This window comes from Poromitra crassiceps (genome assembly GCF_964638095.1).
Source record: "Poromitra crassiceps genome assembly, chromosome: 1".
NCBI lineage: Eukaryota > Metazoa > Chordata > Actinopteri > Beryciformes > Melamphaidae > Poromitra > Poromitra crassiceps.
Window position 1 is genome coordinate 67,640,585 of NC_139623.1, and position 16,747 is coordinate 67,657,331.

General features: G+C 45.7%; 1 protein-coding gene across 1 annotated transcript in view; it reads right to left on the reverse strand.

Moving 5' to 3' along the window:
- Window positions 1-16,747, reverse strand: part of LOC310791730 (ectonucleotide pyrophosphatase/phosphodiesterase family member 7) — a gene marked incomplete at both ends in the record, with an annotated part of 53,785 nt that overhangs the window by 11,174 nt on the left and 25,864 nt on the right. Inside the window, 2 exons of the mRNA XM_083653384.1 lie at window positions 5,004-5,627; window positions 6,394-6,539. Coding sequence (XP_083509510.1) covers window positions 5,004-5,627; window positions 6,394-6,539 — 770 coding nt within the window. The remainder of the gene's footprint in view (window positions 1-5,003; window positions 5,628-6,393; window positions 6,540-16,747) is intronic.

The following is a 16,747-nucleotide window of genomic DNA, read 5'->3' on the forward strand; positions in this document are numbered from 1 at the left end:
CACGTGAACGCGCACGTCCGCAGCCTAAATAATCTCTGCCTTGTCATTTTTTCTAACCTGTGACTCGACTTGACATAACCTGTGACGCGACTCGACTTGTGAGGGGCTTGAATTGACAATCTTTGACTCGACTTGACTTGACATAACCTATGACTCGACTCGAGACTTGACTTGAATTAACATTGTGACTTGACTTGACTTGACTTGCCGACAAAAGGAAATACTTGGGACTTGCTTGAGACTCGGGACCAATTGACTTGAGACTCGCTTGGGACTCGGATCAGAGGGACTTGGACAATTGTCTGGTCTCTAGCAGTGGCGATTTTACATTAGGGGCAAGTGGGGCAGTGCCCCACCAGATGGCGCTGTGGTGCGGTGCAAGAAGCTCATTACATCTGACTGACTGTTGTGGAAAATCGAATTTTATATTGAATACAAAGTAGTGATTCAACTGTGAATGTGGTGTCTATATAAATAAACTTTACTCACAATCGTATAGTGCTGTTTTGGAGTAATTTCCTTAGTGTGTGTGTCTGTTTCTGTGTGTTTGGCTCTTAGTCCAGTAAAAATGTCACTTGACCTCACACTAATTGCAACAAAACCAAACTCAACTGATTTTGTATCCTCAATATGTCCTCAATGAAGGAAAAAAAGTGTTAAGGAAATGTATGAAGGGACATTTTTGAAAATGACCTATATGATGCTACCAAAAACGTTTATTTATTTATTTTTTAACATTTTTTTTTATTTATTTATTTATTATTTTTATTTTCTCCTTGAAGCAAAAAACACATACAGGATATAAGTGATGAGATTTATGGCACATAAAAAAAAAAAAAAAAAAGGCTTCCATAGGCTACCATCATATTTAGGTCATTTTCAAAACTTTCCCTTCATACATTTCCTTAACCCTTTTTTTCCTTCACCTTCATTGAGGACATATTGAGGATACAAAATCAGTTGAGTTTGGTTTTGTTGCAATTAGTGTGAGGTTGACCCACATATTTGCGTAAAATGCCTGGACTATCTGCTAGCGCAGCGTGGTGCATTTCCTGCATATGGGGCAGGCTGGCGCTCTGACCCACCGTTGCCATAGAAACAACCACGTGACATTGTTGGTCCCTGCCGATTTGATATTGGGTAAAGGGGCAGAGATGATGATGCCACCTGTGAACTCCTGACATGAACTCCGCCCAACAGGTGTGGCCGGACTGGCCGCGAAATGTCATGTGACGAGGAGAAGATAAACAAACGAATGCTAAATCAGACCAGTACATTGCCGCTAGCTAGCTAATACTGAAGTGAGTTTTATTAAGCTACTAGCTACAACTACAATGAATCGTGTAGATTATTTGTTGTCTGTGCGGTTTAGTACATAGTAGATAAATTGGAACTCCCCCATGACATCTGCCGAATCTGAGAGGAACTTTTCAACATTGAAAAGGATTAAGACATGCTTTCCATTGAAAATGAGTTTATTCAGGGAAAGGTGGATTTCAACAGTAAAGTCATCGAGAGGTTTGCTCACGCAAAGAACCGGCGCGCTACATTCCTGTTCAAGTGACCTGCATTGGTGAGTCAATATTTGTGTGTGGAGCTGAAATGCTTTTTTCACATAGGCTAATGGACAGTGCGCCGTACACTGTATACACACTACTGGAGCTGTCTGACATGTTTGTTTGGATATGGATGAGAATTGGACAGTGCGCCGTTCACTGTATTCTGTAGACTATTGCAGCTGTCACGTGACTTGTCGTTATAGCCTCTGCTCTGCTGTTGGATGTTGAATAGAATAATTAAAGCCAAATTGATTTAGTAGTTTTGTATTGTAGCGATCCAGGTAATTACGGGTATTGTGGTGTTTCCGTGTGTAGCTAGGAACTGATATGTGTGGGGGTGTTCCTAGGGGGAAGGGGTATATGGGACCAGCGGCCGCGTGGCGGAAGTCAGTCAAGCTGGGAGAGAGCGTTGACCAGACGGGTGTGTAGAGCTAGCAGCGAAGCTAGCTGCTAGGAGCTATTGTGAAGCCAAGAATAAAAGCCTTGTACCAACTTCAAGTCTCCGGTTCCTTGGACGAATACCCGATTCATTACACTGGTGTCTAGGAGTGGGATCGATAACCCTCTGCGACGGCCGAGAAGGGAGAGGGTGAGAGAAGGAACGGCAAAAGAGACTGTGTGTGGTGCGGCTTTTGGGCTCGAGACCTAGCGGTAGTAAGTTAGCTACCAGGGGTGCTAACTGCTAGCTGCTAAGACCACGTGCGATGGTGCGCAACGGAGAGTGGCCGTTGCTGAACGGGGAGAAGGAGTTTATACTGGCTCCCCTTATACTGACGTTCGGCTCGATGCTGGCGGGCATGGAAGCCCGGGTGTTGAAAGAGGTCGGACGGCTGTTGGAAGCTACGCCTGCCTGGGCAGAGGAGCTGATGAGGGTGCTACGAGATGTCACACAGCGTGTGGACTTGCTGAGCGCGGTGGTGGCGCAGCGTGGAGAACGGCCGGAGGAGCCGCAAGAGAGACTGTGTTGGACATGCAAAGAGCCTGGGCACCGAGCGAGGTGGTGTCGCAGCGGTCCCGGGGGAAAGACCAGGTACGCAACGCGACGGTACTGGGAAAGACCGGGAGCCTGCTGGTTATGTGGAAAGATAGGACACCTGGCCGGGGAGTGTCCAGAGGCTGTCGGAGATCGGGGGACAGCGGGAGAAGAGAGACGTGCAGGCGGCGGGCAGGTGAGACTCTGCTGGACTTGCCGTTCGCCGGAGCACTTAGCCAGGGACTGCACTGAGAGTGTGGAGGCCGGAGGTGAGACGCAGGCTGGGGAGAGTGTGAGCGGCCGGGGAGAAGAGAGCGTTGTTACGGACAGGAGAACGGTGCTCCAGGGGAACAGCCAGAGGGAAGAGAGAGACATCATCTGCAGCGTTGTCACGGTCGAGAGAGCGACGCTCGTGTCTCCGGGTGAGCGAGGGGGGTTACCGCCGGGGGAACCGGCCCAGCCTAACCGCTATACACCCCCCAAGGTTGCACTGCGGAGAGCCGAGGGGAAGATGGATGCCGGTGGTGTTCGCTCTGCTGCCCTCAGCGCGCCGCCCCCTGGGGGAGGGGGGCGGAAAAATGAGCGAGTGCAAGACCGGGAGGACGACGTCAGGGCCATCTGGAAGGTCGACGGGCGTGAGTGGAGACGCAGGCAGGCGGAGGACGCGGATATCGGTCCGGTGCTCGCGGGTGACGGCCGGACGGCGGCCCCCTGCGGAAGAGACGCTCCGCCGTGTTCGTGCATCTGGCTACTGGGACAAACAGAGGGGGGACGTGCGGAGCTACTGCGGGGCGTGTGATGACTGTGGGGCACAGGGGGGTTACTGTTAAATTGAAATGTGTGTAAAGAGAAAAGAGGGAATGTAAATGTTGGGGCTTGTGTTGAATTTAAATGAATGTGTGAAAAAGAAGGAAATAATGAAAACTAGACATTACGGAGTGCCTAATGACAACTAGACATTATGGAGTGCCTAATGTAAACCAGACATTATGGAGTGCCTAATGGAAAACTAGACATTATGGAGTACCTGATGAAAACTAGACATTATGGGGGGTGTAATAAGAAAAGACTGTTGGTGGGGAAATTGAATGTGGTGATGGGAAAAATGTTGTGTTGGGTGTGTTTTGGTACAGGGGAATATGTGTGGGTTGTGGGTGTCGCGTGGGCGCGACATTAAAGTTGAGTGGGGGATATGTAGCGATCCAGGTAATTACGGGTATTGTGGTGTTTCCGTGTGTAGCTAGGAACTGATATGTGTGGGGGTGTTCCTAGGGGGAAGGGGTATATGGGACCAGCGGCCGCGTGGCGGAAGTCAGTCAAGCTGGGAGAGAGCGTTGACCAGACGGGGGTGTAGAGCTAGCAGCGAAGCTAGCTGCTAGGAGCTATTGTGAAGCCAAGAATAAAAGCCTTGTACCAACTTCAAGTCTCCGGTTCCTTGGACGAATACCCGATTCGTTACAGTATATTTGTTGTCAGTAATGCAAGGTTTGCAAGGCTAGGCTGTCATATATGTGATAGTAACCCATCTGGGATAAACAGGGAACAGAGCAGTGTGTGTGTTTGCAGCAGAGGGCTGCTCAATATCACTGCTATGAAGTCTGTGTTCCGTGCGTAAATACGCACAAGCTCCATGCCGAGCGTACCCATACAAATGTGAAGTGTATTTAGTTTTGGAATATTTCTGCTCATTGGCACTCAAATCGCAGTCATATCTGCCTACCATAGATTGGCTACATCTTTTTTGTGTGTGATGGTAAAACTGCCCCTCCAGAAATAGACAAGCGGAGCTGACTAATCAGTCAAGTTTCTTCTCATTTAACCTCTTTGCTTTGAGCCTTTAGGCCTCATTCACACTGCAGCTTAAACTTTTCCTTTTAATTTTAATTTATTGCCAAGGACTAAACATGTATTCATATCCTGGTGATGTGTAGAAGGTTTGGTTGAAGCTAGTTTCAGCTCCCAGATGATTGCAGATCTCTGCCTATCTATCGTCTGTGAACTTCTTGTCAAAAATAGTTGTTTGAGCGGGGGTGAGAATGGTGGCTAACAAGCCTTGTGTCTTGTAAACCCATGGGGGTTGGGCACCTAGAGTGCATGACACTTAAATGAATAAATCATTATCTACACCCCTTTGTCAAGATACCGGAAATTACGCTCTCCACCATTATCCTCCGTAGTGAAATAAACTGGAGATACAGAGAATCACTTTGTGCCATGGAGGAGCTTTTTAAAACATTGAACATGGATGTCCTGAGCAACGTTATGTTATTTGATTCCGTTTTAACTGTTTACAAGCACAAAGGGCCGCCCTAAAGACAATGGACTGGTTCTGCATTGCGTTTTTTTTAGTTACTAATTCTTTCCACCCAGTTTTAACACCGAAAGCTGGAAGATTGTTCTCAGTCTCTAGTTGAGCAACACGGATCGACATTGAGAACCAAGTCAATAGCTGGAAGCCAAACGACACCTACAGAATTGAGGCTGAATCCCAGATCAGCAACAATGAGGATGGGAGGCAGCCGGTCGCTCTTGGCCAGATGGAAGCCCTCGGGCAGCTCGTCCTTCTTGTAGACCGTCAGGTTCGGCGCGTTGGACAGCTTGTCGAAAACCTCCTGCTCCTTGCCCGGCCGTGGCTTTAGGATGCCGAAGCCGCCATAGTCCAGGAGCTCGAAGCTGGTGAGGTTCAACAGGTTCAGGTAATCCTTCAGAATGATCTCGTCCACCTCCGGACGCTTCTTCACTGTGGTCATGCCGTGGTCGGAGGTGATGACAACATTCAGACTGTCGTTCAGACCGTGGTGGGCGATGGCTTCCCGCAGGTAGCCGATGGTGCGGTCTATCTGCTGGATGATCTCCTTCCTCTTGGGGTGGTCCGGCCCTTCGTTGTGGCCCACATTGTCCGGTTCTCCGTAGTACAGCGTCACCAGGTGGAAGTCCTCCTGGGAGAACCAGTTCATCACTGTGTCGATGTTCTGCTTCCACTCTGTCTCGTTGTCGTCCGGATGGCCTTGCTCAGGCACCCGAAACCTGTTGACTGCCTGGCCGCCATAGGTCACCGCGCCGCCCGGGTAAAAGAATGATGCCGTTTTCAGACCCTGGAAGAAAAATACACAAAACCTCACATTAAGTTAGTCATAAAGTCAATTCAGTTTGGTGACATTGGTGCGCTGTCAACCAACACACTACAGTTCCTACATGTGTTCGACAGCTGATGTCACCTTCCATAGAGTACCATACAGACTTTCAATACTTTGGCACTCTATACAAGATTACATCATCACCTGGCACCACAGGGGACCAATTGTTTACACTTTTTCATGTCATCCCTTGGATTTTGTTATTCTTTATCCAAAATAAAATCAATCAATCAACCAATCAAAGATCAGCCAATAGCAGATGACCATTTCAGTCGCATGTTTTTACCATTAGATGTCAGCCTTTACACAGATTTGGTTTTGGGGTTTAGTTACTCCTTAATGAACTTTATTTAACTTGATTAAAGCAGTTTATTTCTTTGCACACATGCACTAGTATCTTTAATCTTTCATGTAAAAATCTAGTCAATCAAGTCTTTTCACGTCAAGGACCTTAAATTGACACAGATTATACCACAGATCCCCATTTGATAAGATTTTGTTCCAGGGCCACACATCCGATAAGATTTTCGCTTTTACATGTTTTATTACAGAAAGTACATGACACCCATGACAAAAATAGTCATACATTATGTCATTGTGTTACTTATAGATGGAATTATAGTCAAAATAAGTGATCCCGCTTTTTGCTGGGTGCATCCCAGTGAATGGATCAGTCGTCAGTCTGTGTGAATGGATCAGTCATCTTGGTTGGGTGGCAGCTGACCTGGTTCTGAGCTGTGATCCAGAGAGGCAGCACTCCATTGTCCCACCACTTCGTCCTCAGCAGTGTCTGTCTGATGGGGACCTTCAGGTTGGTGGTGGTGTTAAACATCAGGTTGTGGACCACGCCGTGGTCCTCGATCCACCGGCCTGACGGACAGAACACAACTCATCAGTTTCAATCCAAAATGAAGAAAGTGCTCTTACAAAATGATGGACGGCTAATCCCTGGTCATGACAGTCATTGTGTTGTCTTATCAATGATGAAGCAGTGTTTAACATAACAGACTTTATTTGTCTCGTGTCTGTCATTCATTTCCATTCTATTCGTCTCTTGCATTACACGTCATCATCCTCCGTCCCTGTCCTGGTCTAATCCAGTCATTCTGATCTTGCGACATCATTCACTATACTACATCCTTCCCTTTGTTAGAATTAAAGTTATCCTTCACATTATTCTGAGACACTTTTTTTTCTTCTAAGAACCCGAACATGTCCTTACTTTTCCATATTATTATTAAACCTTGTTTCCAGCTAATCTGTAACAGCCTTCTTTTCAATAACCTTAAAGGATCCACATTTTCAACATCATTCATCTTTTTTCCCCTTTTTTTTTAAACATCTGTGAACTTTTATTCTTCTTCTTTAGGTTAGATTATTATTTAAGTATCTCTATATCGAGCTGGCTTCTTGATGACTCTGCCACTTCTGGTAACCCTTGGCTGGTCTGGAATGGCTACATCCTGTGGAGTCTCTACTGCAGTGGTTCTCAAATGGGGGTATGGGGGCACTTTGCCAGGGGGTCCACGAAAAGTTTTCAGGTAAAAACTTTATTTTTTTAATAAAAAAAATTATAATTAAATGCTACATGTTACTTATTCCTTCTCAAACTACTTCCTACATGGTGCTAGTCTATCAAAATATCTTGGCTGTCATTGATTGTGTTGCATAGTGGTTTTCTGTACTGTTGACAAATTGTGATATTGTAAGTCGCTTTGGACAAAAAAAAGCGTCTGCTAAATGACGTAATGTAAATGTAATGTAATAAAAAAAAAGATATATATATATTTTTTGCAAAATCTTCATAGTTCAACGAAAATAGTTTATGCTTTAAATCTAAAATGGTTCATGGATTACATTCTAATAACAAACCTATCAAATTAAAAGTCAAGCACGTTACCGTGGAAACAATTAAGCTTAGCCCAAAATCACAAATCAGAATGAGGGGGTCCCCGGTATATTTTCTATCTTGTAAGGGGTCCTTGGCTGAGAAACATTTGAGAACCTCTGCTCTACTGGAGCGCTCTGAGAATCCTGAGTGTCCAAAACTCCGGTTTCGTCCTCACATGCTTCGGCTGGCACATCAACGGCAAAGTCAATTACCACAGGAGTGTGGCGGAGATGTTTAACATTCCTAATGATCCTGGATCCATCTTCCGTGTTGTTCAAAGGAATTGTCAGAGGTGTTTCTCAAAAGTACATAACGAGTGTCTCTGAATCTCGAATCCAGTTTTCCGCTGTCCGTGCTGGCGATGTACACCAAGGCCCCTATCGTTGCATCGGCGCTGTTTCTAGGCCGAGCGCCTGGCGCAGCGCAAATCAGTGGGCGTGGACCAGCGCACTTGATATCTTGGTCTTGGCGCTAGACGCAGCCTCAACCATTACAACCACGCCTTTTAAGCGTAAAATTATGCACCGTCAGTTCATTGGATAAGTGCAATAAACGAATCGCATGCTTGCCTTTTAAGCTCCATTCCAGTGGTCCAACAAAACCAGACGAAAGCCAAGCGCTCTGCCCCCCCCCCCCCCTTCATCCAGTCTGTCTGTCTCCATATTATAGGATATTATTCCATATTATTATGCTTCTCAAACCAATCTAACTGCAGTTTAAATACTGCAAGCATGTAAATACGCTACACTATAGCAAGATCAAAGTGAAAAGAATGTTCTAAATGCATCAGCTAGAAAAATATAGCCTATCCCTATATGATGAGATTCGTTTTATATTGGTGAAAGTTTGTCCAGAAAGATATTGTTTTCTCTCCCCTGCTGCAGGTAGAATGATGCACATAAATATACCCTACATTATGTAAAGTCATTGCATAAATGTGTTTTTATTGTAAAACTAAATGTGAAGTAGGGCCAAGTTATTGGAGCAGACATCACAGTATAGCACATGACAGAAGCGCGTTCCGCTGTCACTTATCTAAATCACCTTAAATCCACAAAGGGTATATATAGGCTCAAGAGGACATATATGTTTCACATAGGGTGGTGTTTCATTTCGATGTTTTATTTGGTCCAATATTGAAATGTTCTACAATTGCAGGTTGTCTTACCATTACACATTATTTTAGATCTACCTTTTATATCTATTTCGGCTCATTTGGTTGCTATTTAGTAGCGAAATGGAGGACCCAATTGCATGCTGGGACATTCACAGGCAGTAAACTTACAACTGCTATTTCCTATGGGAAGCTGGGTGCTGCTATGTGTTGTGTCTGTCTGAGCGAGGGAGTCAGAGAGAGAGAGAGAAGGGTGACAGAGAAGAGGCAGAAGAGCACTGGCGCACTGAATAGGCCTGGTTTCAGAGAGAGACAGAGAAGGGTGACAGGGGAGAGGCAGAAGAGCACTCCTTGACACTGGCGCACTGAATAGGCCTGCTTTTCAAAGGCGCAAAGCGCTAAATGTACGCCAGGTCGGAAGATATCAGTAGGCTGGTATTTAGCGCCGACACGCCCACTTTGGCCCATTCTGGGACTGCGCCACGCCCATTCGGCCTAAAGCGCATTTCGCAGCGTAAAGCCATATTGATATCGTCCCAAAACAGGCGCAAGGCACGTTTTTTTGCGTTTAAGGCACGTTTTAGCGCCGAAGGCCTGTGGGAGAATAGGGGCCCAAATCTCCAACTTCAAAGTTGTGTTCTTTTGCTCCGTTTGTCTTGTCAGCATAATCTTTCATTTTTGTCAGATTATTGTTTGTGATGTTCACGAATTTCTTGTCATTTTCCTCCACCAGATTTGGTAGTTTGGTGCGGATGTCTCGACCAAACATGAGCTTAGCCGGTGTCTCTCCCGAAGCTCTGTGAGGTGTCGATCTATAGGCCAAGAGAATCTTTGGGAGTTCCTCTCTCCATTTCTTTCCTTCGCTTTCAGCTGCCCTAAAGGCCTCCTTCAGATATCTGTGAAATCGTTCTATCTTTCCATTTGATTTGGGATAGTACGGCGAAGCCCATATGTGCTTGATTCCGCATGTTTCGAGGAAGACTTCAAACTTCTGTCGCACAAACTGCTTGCCGTTGTCCGTAACAACCTCCAGAGGATATCCAAATCTAGCAAATATCTTTGTCAGTTCTGTAACGACTGTGGCTGATTATGTCATTTATGACAACTGCCTCCGGGTATGATGTATAATAATCTGTCAGAGTCAGTATATATAGCTGTTCTGTATCGGGCTCACAATGTCAACGCCTAATTTAGTCCAGGGTCTTGGTGGCAGTTCAAGCGGCATTAGAGGTTGATCTTCATGTAGTGGCTGGTTGAGCACACACGCTGGACAGTTCCTGATCAGCCTTTCCATGTCCAAGTTCATGCTAGGCCAATAGAACTTGCTCCTCAGATACTGTTTTGTGCGGACCACTCCTTGGTGGGTTTCGTGTGCGATTTTCAGAGCTTGTTTCACTTTCTGTTTTGGTAACACAATCCGGTGTCCCCTTAGTATTAGTCCATCACACGTCGACAACTCAGCCGAGCATCTGTAGTATGGTTGTAGGTCCTCTGGAATTGGGTTTGGCCATTTTCCACTTTCCACTATGTTCCTGAACTGTTTGTTGCTTTGGATCCTCCGTCATTGAGTGTTTGATGTCTTTCAATGTCATAGCTTGCACATCCTGCATGGTCACTGTAAGTATTTGCTCCATGTACTGTTCGACATATCCATTTTCTTCCATTTCGGGCAAAGGAAGTCGTGACAGTGAGTCTGCTATGTTAGACTTGCCCACAATGTGTTCTATATTGTAGTCGTACGGCAGGAGTCTTAATCCTAGTCTCTGAATTCTGGGCGGTGAGAGTGTTGCCTTCTCCGGGTTGAACATATGAGAGGTTTGTGATCTGTTTGCAGTGTAAACTGGCCTCCCCACAAGTATGTTCTAAAATGTTCGACTGCCCATCAACATCCTAATGCTTCACGCTCTATTTGTGAATATCGCCTTTCTGTATCGGTTAATGAGCGGTTTGCATAAGCAATGGGTTTATTCTGTCCATCTGTTTGTTCCTGTAGCAGGATGGCTCCTAGTCCTACTGGTCTTGCGTCACTTATGACTATATATATCTTGGTGCACCGACCTTGTAGTATGCTAAGCATGGTTCACTTGTCAGCACTCGTTTCAGTCCATTGAAGGCGTTTTCTGTTTCAGCCAAACCACTCAAATCCGCATGTGCCGAGGAAGGAGCACATCTCATGTGCCTAGGAAGGAAGGAGCACATCTCATGTGCCTAGGAAGGAAGGAGCACATCTCATGTGCCTAGGAAGGAAGGAGCACATCTCATGTGCCTAGAAGGAGCACATCTCATGTGCCTAGGAAGGAGCACATCTCATGTGCCTAGGAAGGAGCACATCTCATGTGCCTAGGAAGGAGCACATCTCATGCACGTTCTTGGGCCTTGGTGCAATTTGAATTGCTTCGATCTTTCGGAGGTTTGGTTTTATTCCTTCAGCTGAGATCACATGTCCTAGCATATCGATCTGTGTTAATCCATAAATACATTTGTTTTTATTCAGGGTCCTCGGTCTTTGAACCTCTGAAACACTTGTCTCAGTCTCTGTTCCAGCTCCTCTTCATTTTCTGCATACTATCACATCATCCATGTAACAAACTGCACCTGGCATACCTGCTAGAATCCAGTCCATGGCCTCAGGTGCGCTTAACAGTCAAAAGGGAACCTTCTTGAATCTATAGCATCCCCTGTGTGTGATAACTGTAGTCAGGTGTCTTGATTCTGGGGCTAACTCCACCTGCCAGAATCCTTTCCTTGCAACCAGCTCAGCAAATATTTTTCTCCTTGTACAGCTTGCAGTGTACCGTCTACAGTTGGTACTGGATGTCTTGCTCTGATTACCGATTTGTTTACTTCTCTGAGGTCTGCGCATAATCTCAATTCCTTTGTGTCTTTCTTTGGTGTTATTAGAATATTAGAAACCCACTCTGATCCTTCATTAACTTCTTCTATGATGCCATCATCAAGCATCTTATCTAGTTCCTGGTTTACAGCTTCTATCTGACTGGGACTGTAAATTCATGTAAATCCACTGCACATTTAATGCCTATTTAACTTAGCCTGTAAATTTCATGTACATTCAATGTAAACTCTTATTTAACTCTGACTGTAAATTCATGTAAATCCACTGCCTATTTAACGCCTATTTAACTCAGTCTGTAAATCTCATGTAAATTCAATGTAAATTCATATTTATTATCCACAGAACACTTCACCACTCATGAACATATTGTATAGACAAGTTTCCTGGGCACTTCCGGTTTGCTTCCGGACTCGGCCGCCGTCGTGTCGGTCTTTTCCGGTGTTTTGTGAATACAGTCAGAGGAGCAAAGACTGATCTGATCAATAATGTATAGATCTAGATTGCACATGATGGCGCCGATGCATGGCGCCGCTGCAAGAGCTCTCCTGTGTCTGTTGTACTGTTTGTTTCTTGTTTTAAATGTTTCCGTCCTTGAGACATATGCCATCATCGGATATAATCGAGAATCACTGCTACGCATACGCGATGATGTCTGGGGTTTCTCCTATGTAAACCCTGAACTGCGCTGCGAGGATTTTGCTGCCACTCCGACGTTCTGCCACTCCGAAATATCGGCACTCCGAAAGGGGGTCTATATTCCCCGTTTTTCACTAACCTCTCCCAGCCCCCACGCCAAACCTAACCTCCCCCCATGCCTAAACCTAACCTCCCCCAGACCCTAACCCAAAACCTAACCTCTCCCACCCCCACGCCTAAACCTAAGGTCGGCATTGCGGCTTCTAAGGTGAACGACCGCCAGTCCGAATAATGGAAGTTAACGTTCGGAGTGGCAGCATGTCGGAAAGGCAGAGGAACCCCGGAGGCAGGCACGGCACTCACCAAGGAGGCCGTCTTCGCGGTGACGAAACGCACCAGCGTCGATGCTGGCACAACAGCGACGGGACTCCCCAGAGACGCCGACACCGAGGCAAGCGTGGAGGAGTCCTGGCCAAAGTACGTGAACGCCCGTTCAAGATTCCGCTGCCGTCCATCTACCTGGCGAACATGCAGTCGCTGCCAAACAAAGCGGACGACCTGCTGAGTCGGATCCACTCCCAGGGAGAGGCCAGGAATTGCTCCATGTTCTGTCTGACGGAGACCTGGCTCGACAGCAACACGCCGGATTCAGCTTTTCAGCCGCCGGGCTTCACTGTCTTTCGCTCTGACCGTCTAACAGAGAGCACCGGGAAAACGAAAGGAGGTGGTGTTTGTTTTCTCATAAACGATAAATGGTGCACAGACACTGCTATAATGAACAAGACTTGCACTGCTAATCTTGAATGTCTAGCTATCAAATGTCGCCCCTTTTACCTCCCTCGGGAGTTTTCATCAGTCTTTTTATTTGCTGTTTATATTCATCCTCGGGCTGATGCTTACACTGCTCTTAATGATCTAGCTGACATTATGCATAAGTATTAAAATTCCTACTCTGATGCAGTGTTTATAGCAGCTGGCGATTTTAATCATTGTAATTTGAAATCTGTTCTTCCAAATTACTATCAGCATGTGAAACACCCCACTAGGGGCAGAAAGGTGTTAGACAAATGCTATAGTAGTGTGAAGGCTGCCTATCGATCCCTTCCAAGACCGGCTTTTGGCAAATCCGATCATCTTTCCATGTTTCTCCTGCCCACTTACACACAGAAGCACCGTGTAATCAAACCAGTCGTGCGCTCTGCACAATGTTGGTCGAAGGAGGCTGAAACAAAGTTGATGGGGTGTTTCGACGCCACTGACTGGGATGTTTTTAAATCTGATGATTTAAACGAATACTGTGACTCTGTAACTGGATATATACACTTTTGTATTGACTCTTGCGTTCCGCGTAAGTTGTTTAAACAATACTCTAACCAGAAACCATGGCTCAACACTGATGTCAGAGTCAAATTAACTGAACGTACCAATGCTTTCAAATCAGGAGATGCCACACGCTACAAGCTGTCCAGATACTCGCTGGAGCGGTCAATAAAAGCCGCAAAGCGCTCATATGGAGAACTGATCGAGGGTCATTTCAAGGAGAATGACCCACGACGTATGTGGCAGGGTCTTAGTAACGTTACTTCTTACAAACCCAGGAGCCTGGCTACTGCAGCTGGTGATGACCCCTCACTTCCTGATGTGCTTAATAACTTTTATTCGAGGTTCGATGCCATGAACAATGAGTCACCTGTTTTTATGCCCTCGAATCCCAGTGACCTGTCTGGGCTAACTGTACTTGAACACGAGGTTAACTGTACTAGGCTAAATGTACTTGAACACGAGGTTAACTGTACTGAGCTAACTGTACTTGAACACGAGGTTAACCGTACTGAGCTAACTGTACTTGAACACGAGGTTAACCGTACTGAGCTAACTGTACTTGAACACGAGGTTAACTGTACTGGGCCAACTGTACTTGAACACGAGGTTAACTGTACTGGGCTAACTGTATCTGAACACGAGGTTCGCAAGGTCCTGTCCAGGACCAAGGTGGGGAAGGCCGCTGGACCGGACGGCATTCCTCCCCGAGTTGCCAGGTCCTGCTCTGAGCAGCTTGCCCCTGTGATGACAGATATTTTTAACATGTCACTGCAGCGTCGCATTGTTCCAAAAAGTTTCAAGGAGTCCATTGTAGTTCCAGTCCCAAAGAAATCTCCTGTTACATGTCATAATGATTACAGACCCATTGCACTAACATCAGTGTTTATGAAATGTCTGGAGCGTTTGGTGCTGGACTACATTAAATGTCAGATTCCTCCTACTCTTGATCCATGGCAGTTTGCTTATAGGGAAAACAGATCAGTTGAGGATGCAGTTTCTATAGCTCTGAACTCTGTATATGAACACCTGGATAAAAGTGGAGCTTATGTCAGAATGCTTTTCATAGACTATAGGCCCCTATCGTTGCATCGGCGCTGTTTCTAGGCCGAGCGCCTGGCGCAGCGCAAATCTGTGGGCGTGGACCAGCGCACTTGATATCTTGGTCTTGGCGCTAGACGCAGCCTCAACCATTACAACCACGCCTTTTAAGCGTAAAATTATGCACCGTCAGTTCATTGGATAAGTGCAATAAACGAATCGCATGCTTGCCTTTTAAGCTCCATTCCAGTGGTCCAACAAAACCAGACGAAAGCCAAGCGCTCTGCCCCCCCCCCTCCCTTCATCCAGTCTGTCTGTCTCCATATTATAGGATATTATTCCATATTATTATGCTTCTCAAACCAATCTAACTGCAGTTTAAATACTGCAAGCATGTAAATACGCTACACTATAGCAAGATCAAAGTGAAAAGAATGTTCTAAATGCATCAGCTAGAAAAATATAGCCTATCCCTATATGATGAGATTCATTTTATATTGGTGAAAGTTTGTCCAGAAAGATATCGTTTTCTCTCCCCTGCTGCAGGTAGAATGATGCACATAAATATACCCTACATTATGTAAAGTCATTGCATAAATGTGTTTTTATTGTAAAACTAAATGTGAAGTAGGGCCAAGTTATTGGAGCGGACATCACAGTATAGCACATGACAGAAGCGCGTTCCGCTGTCACTTATCTAAATCACGTTAAATCCACAAAGGGTATATATAGGCTCAAGAGGACATATATGTTTCACATAGGGTGGTGTTTCATTTCGATGTTTTATTTGGTCCAATATTGAAATGTTCTACAATTGCAGGTTGTCTTACCATTACACATTATTTTAGATCTACCTTTTATATCTATTTCGGCTCATTTGGTTGCTATTTAGTAGCGAAATGGAGGACCCAATTGCATGCTGGGACATTCACAGGCAGTAAACTTACAACTGCTATTTCCTATGGGAAGCTGGGTGCTGCTATGTGTTGTGTCTGTCTGAGCGAGGGAGTCAGAGAGAGAGAGAGAAGGGTGACAGAGAAGAGGCAGAAGAGCACTGGCGCACTGAATAGGCCTGGTTTCAGAGAGAGACAGAGAAGGGTGACAGGGGAGAGGCAGAAGAGCACCCCTTGACACTGGCGCACTGAATAGGCCTGCTTTTCAAAGGCGCAAAGCGCTAAATGTACGCCAGGTCGGAAGATATCAGTAGGCTGGTATTTAGCGCCGACACGCCCACTTTGGCCCATTCTGGGACTGCGCCACGCCCATTCGGCCTAAAGCGCATTTCGCAGCGTAAAGCCATATTGATATCGTCCCAAAACAGGCGCAAGGCACGTTTTTTTGCGTTTAAGGCCCGTTTTAGCGCCGAAGGCCTGTGGGAGAATAGGGGCCCAAATCTCCAACTTCAAAGTTGTGTTCTTTTGCTCCGTTTGTCTTGTCAGCATAATCTTTCATTTTTGTCAGATTATTGTTTGTGATGTTCACAAATTTCTTGTCATTTTCCTCCACCAGATTTGGTAGTTTGGTGCGGATGTCTCGACCAAACATGAGCTTAGCCGGTGTCTCTCCCGAAGCTCTGTGAGGTGTCGATCTATAGGCCAAGAGAATCTTTGGGAGTTCCTCTCTCCATTTCTTTCCTTCGCTTTCAGCTGCCCTAAAGGCCTCCTTCAGATATCTGTGAAATCGTTCTATCTTTCCATTTGATTTGGGATAGTACGGCGAAGCCCATATGTGCTTGATTCCGCATGTTTCGAGGAAGACTTCAAACTTCTGTCGCACAAACTGCTTGCCGTTGTCCGTAACAACCTCCAGAGGATATCCAAATCTAGCAAATATCTTTGTCAGTTCTGTAACGACTGTGGCTGATTATGTCATTTATGACAACTGCCTCCGGGTATGATGTATAATCAGTCCCCATTACAGCCAGTCTCTTTTTGAGGCCAATGCGGAAGTTGCCATACTCTCAAATGGCCAGTGGGGGGCGCAGCTTGTGTAACATCATCCCTGAACGTCCATTCAACTCTATGTGAAACGAGCCAACTTCTCTCTCGGTCTCTGTCTTAAATAAACACTTTACAAATGAGTTTATGGTCTGAAAAAACAATTTCAAGTATTTTTCATGCTCTCAAGGCCCCAGTTTTTTTTATTATAGCCCCATTCCGAGGAAAATAGGCGATATACTTTGGATATTGGGAAACAGTAATACTTCCGCCCGTTAGAGGCAG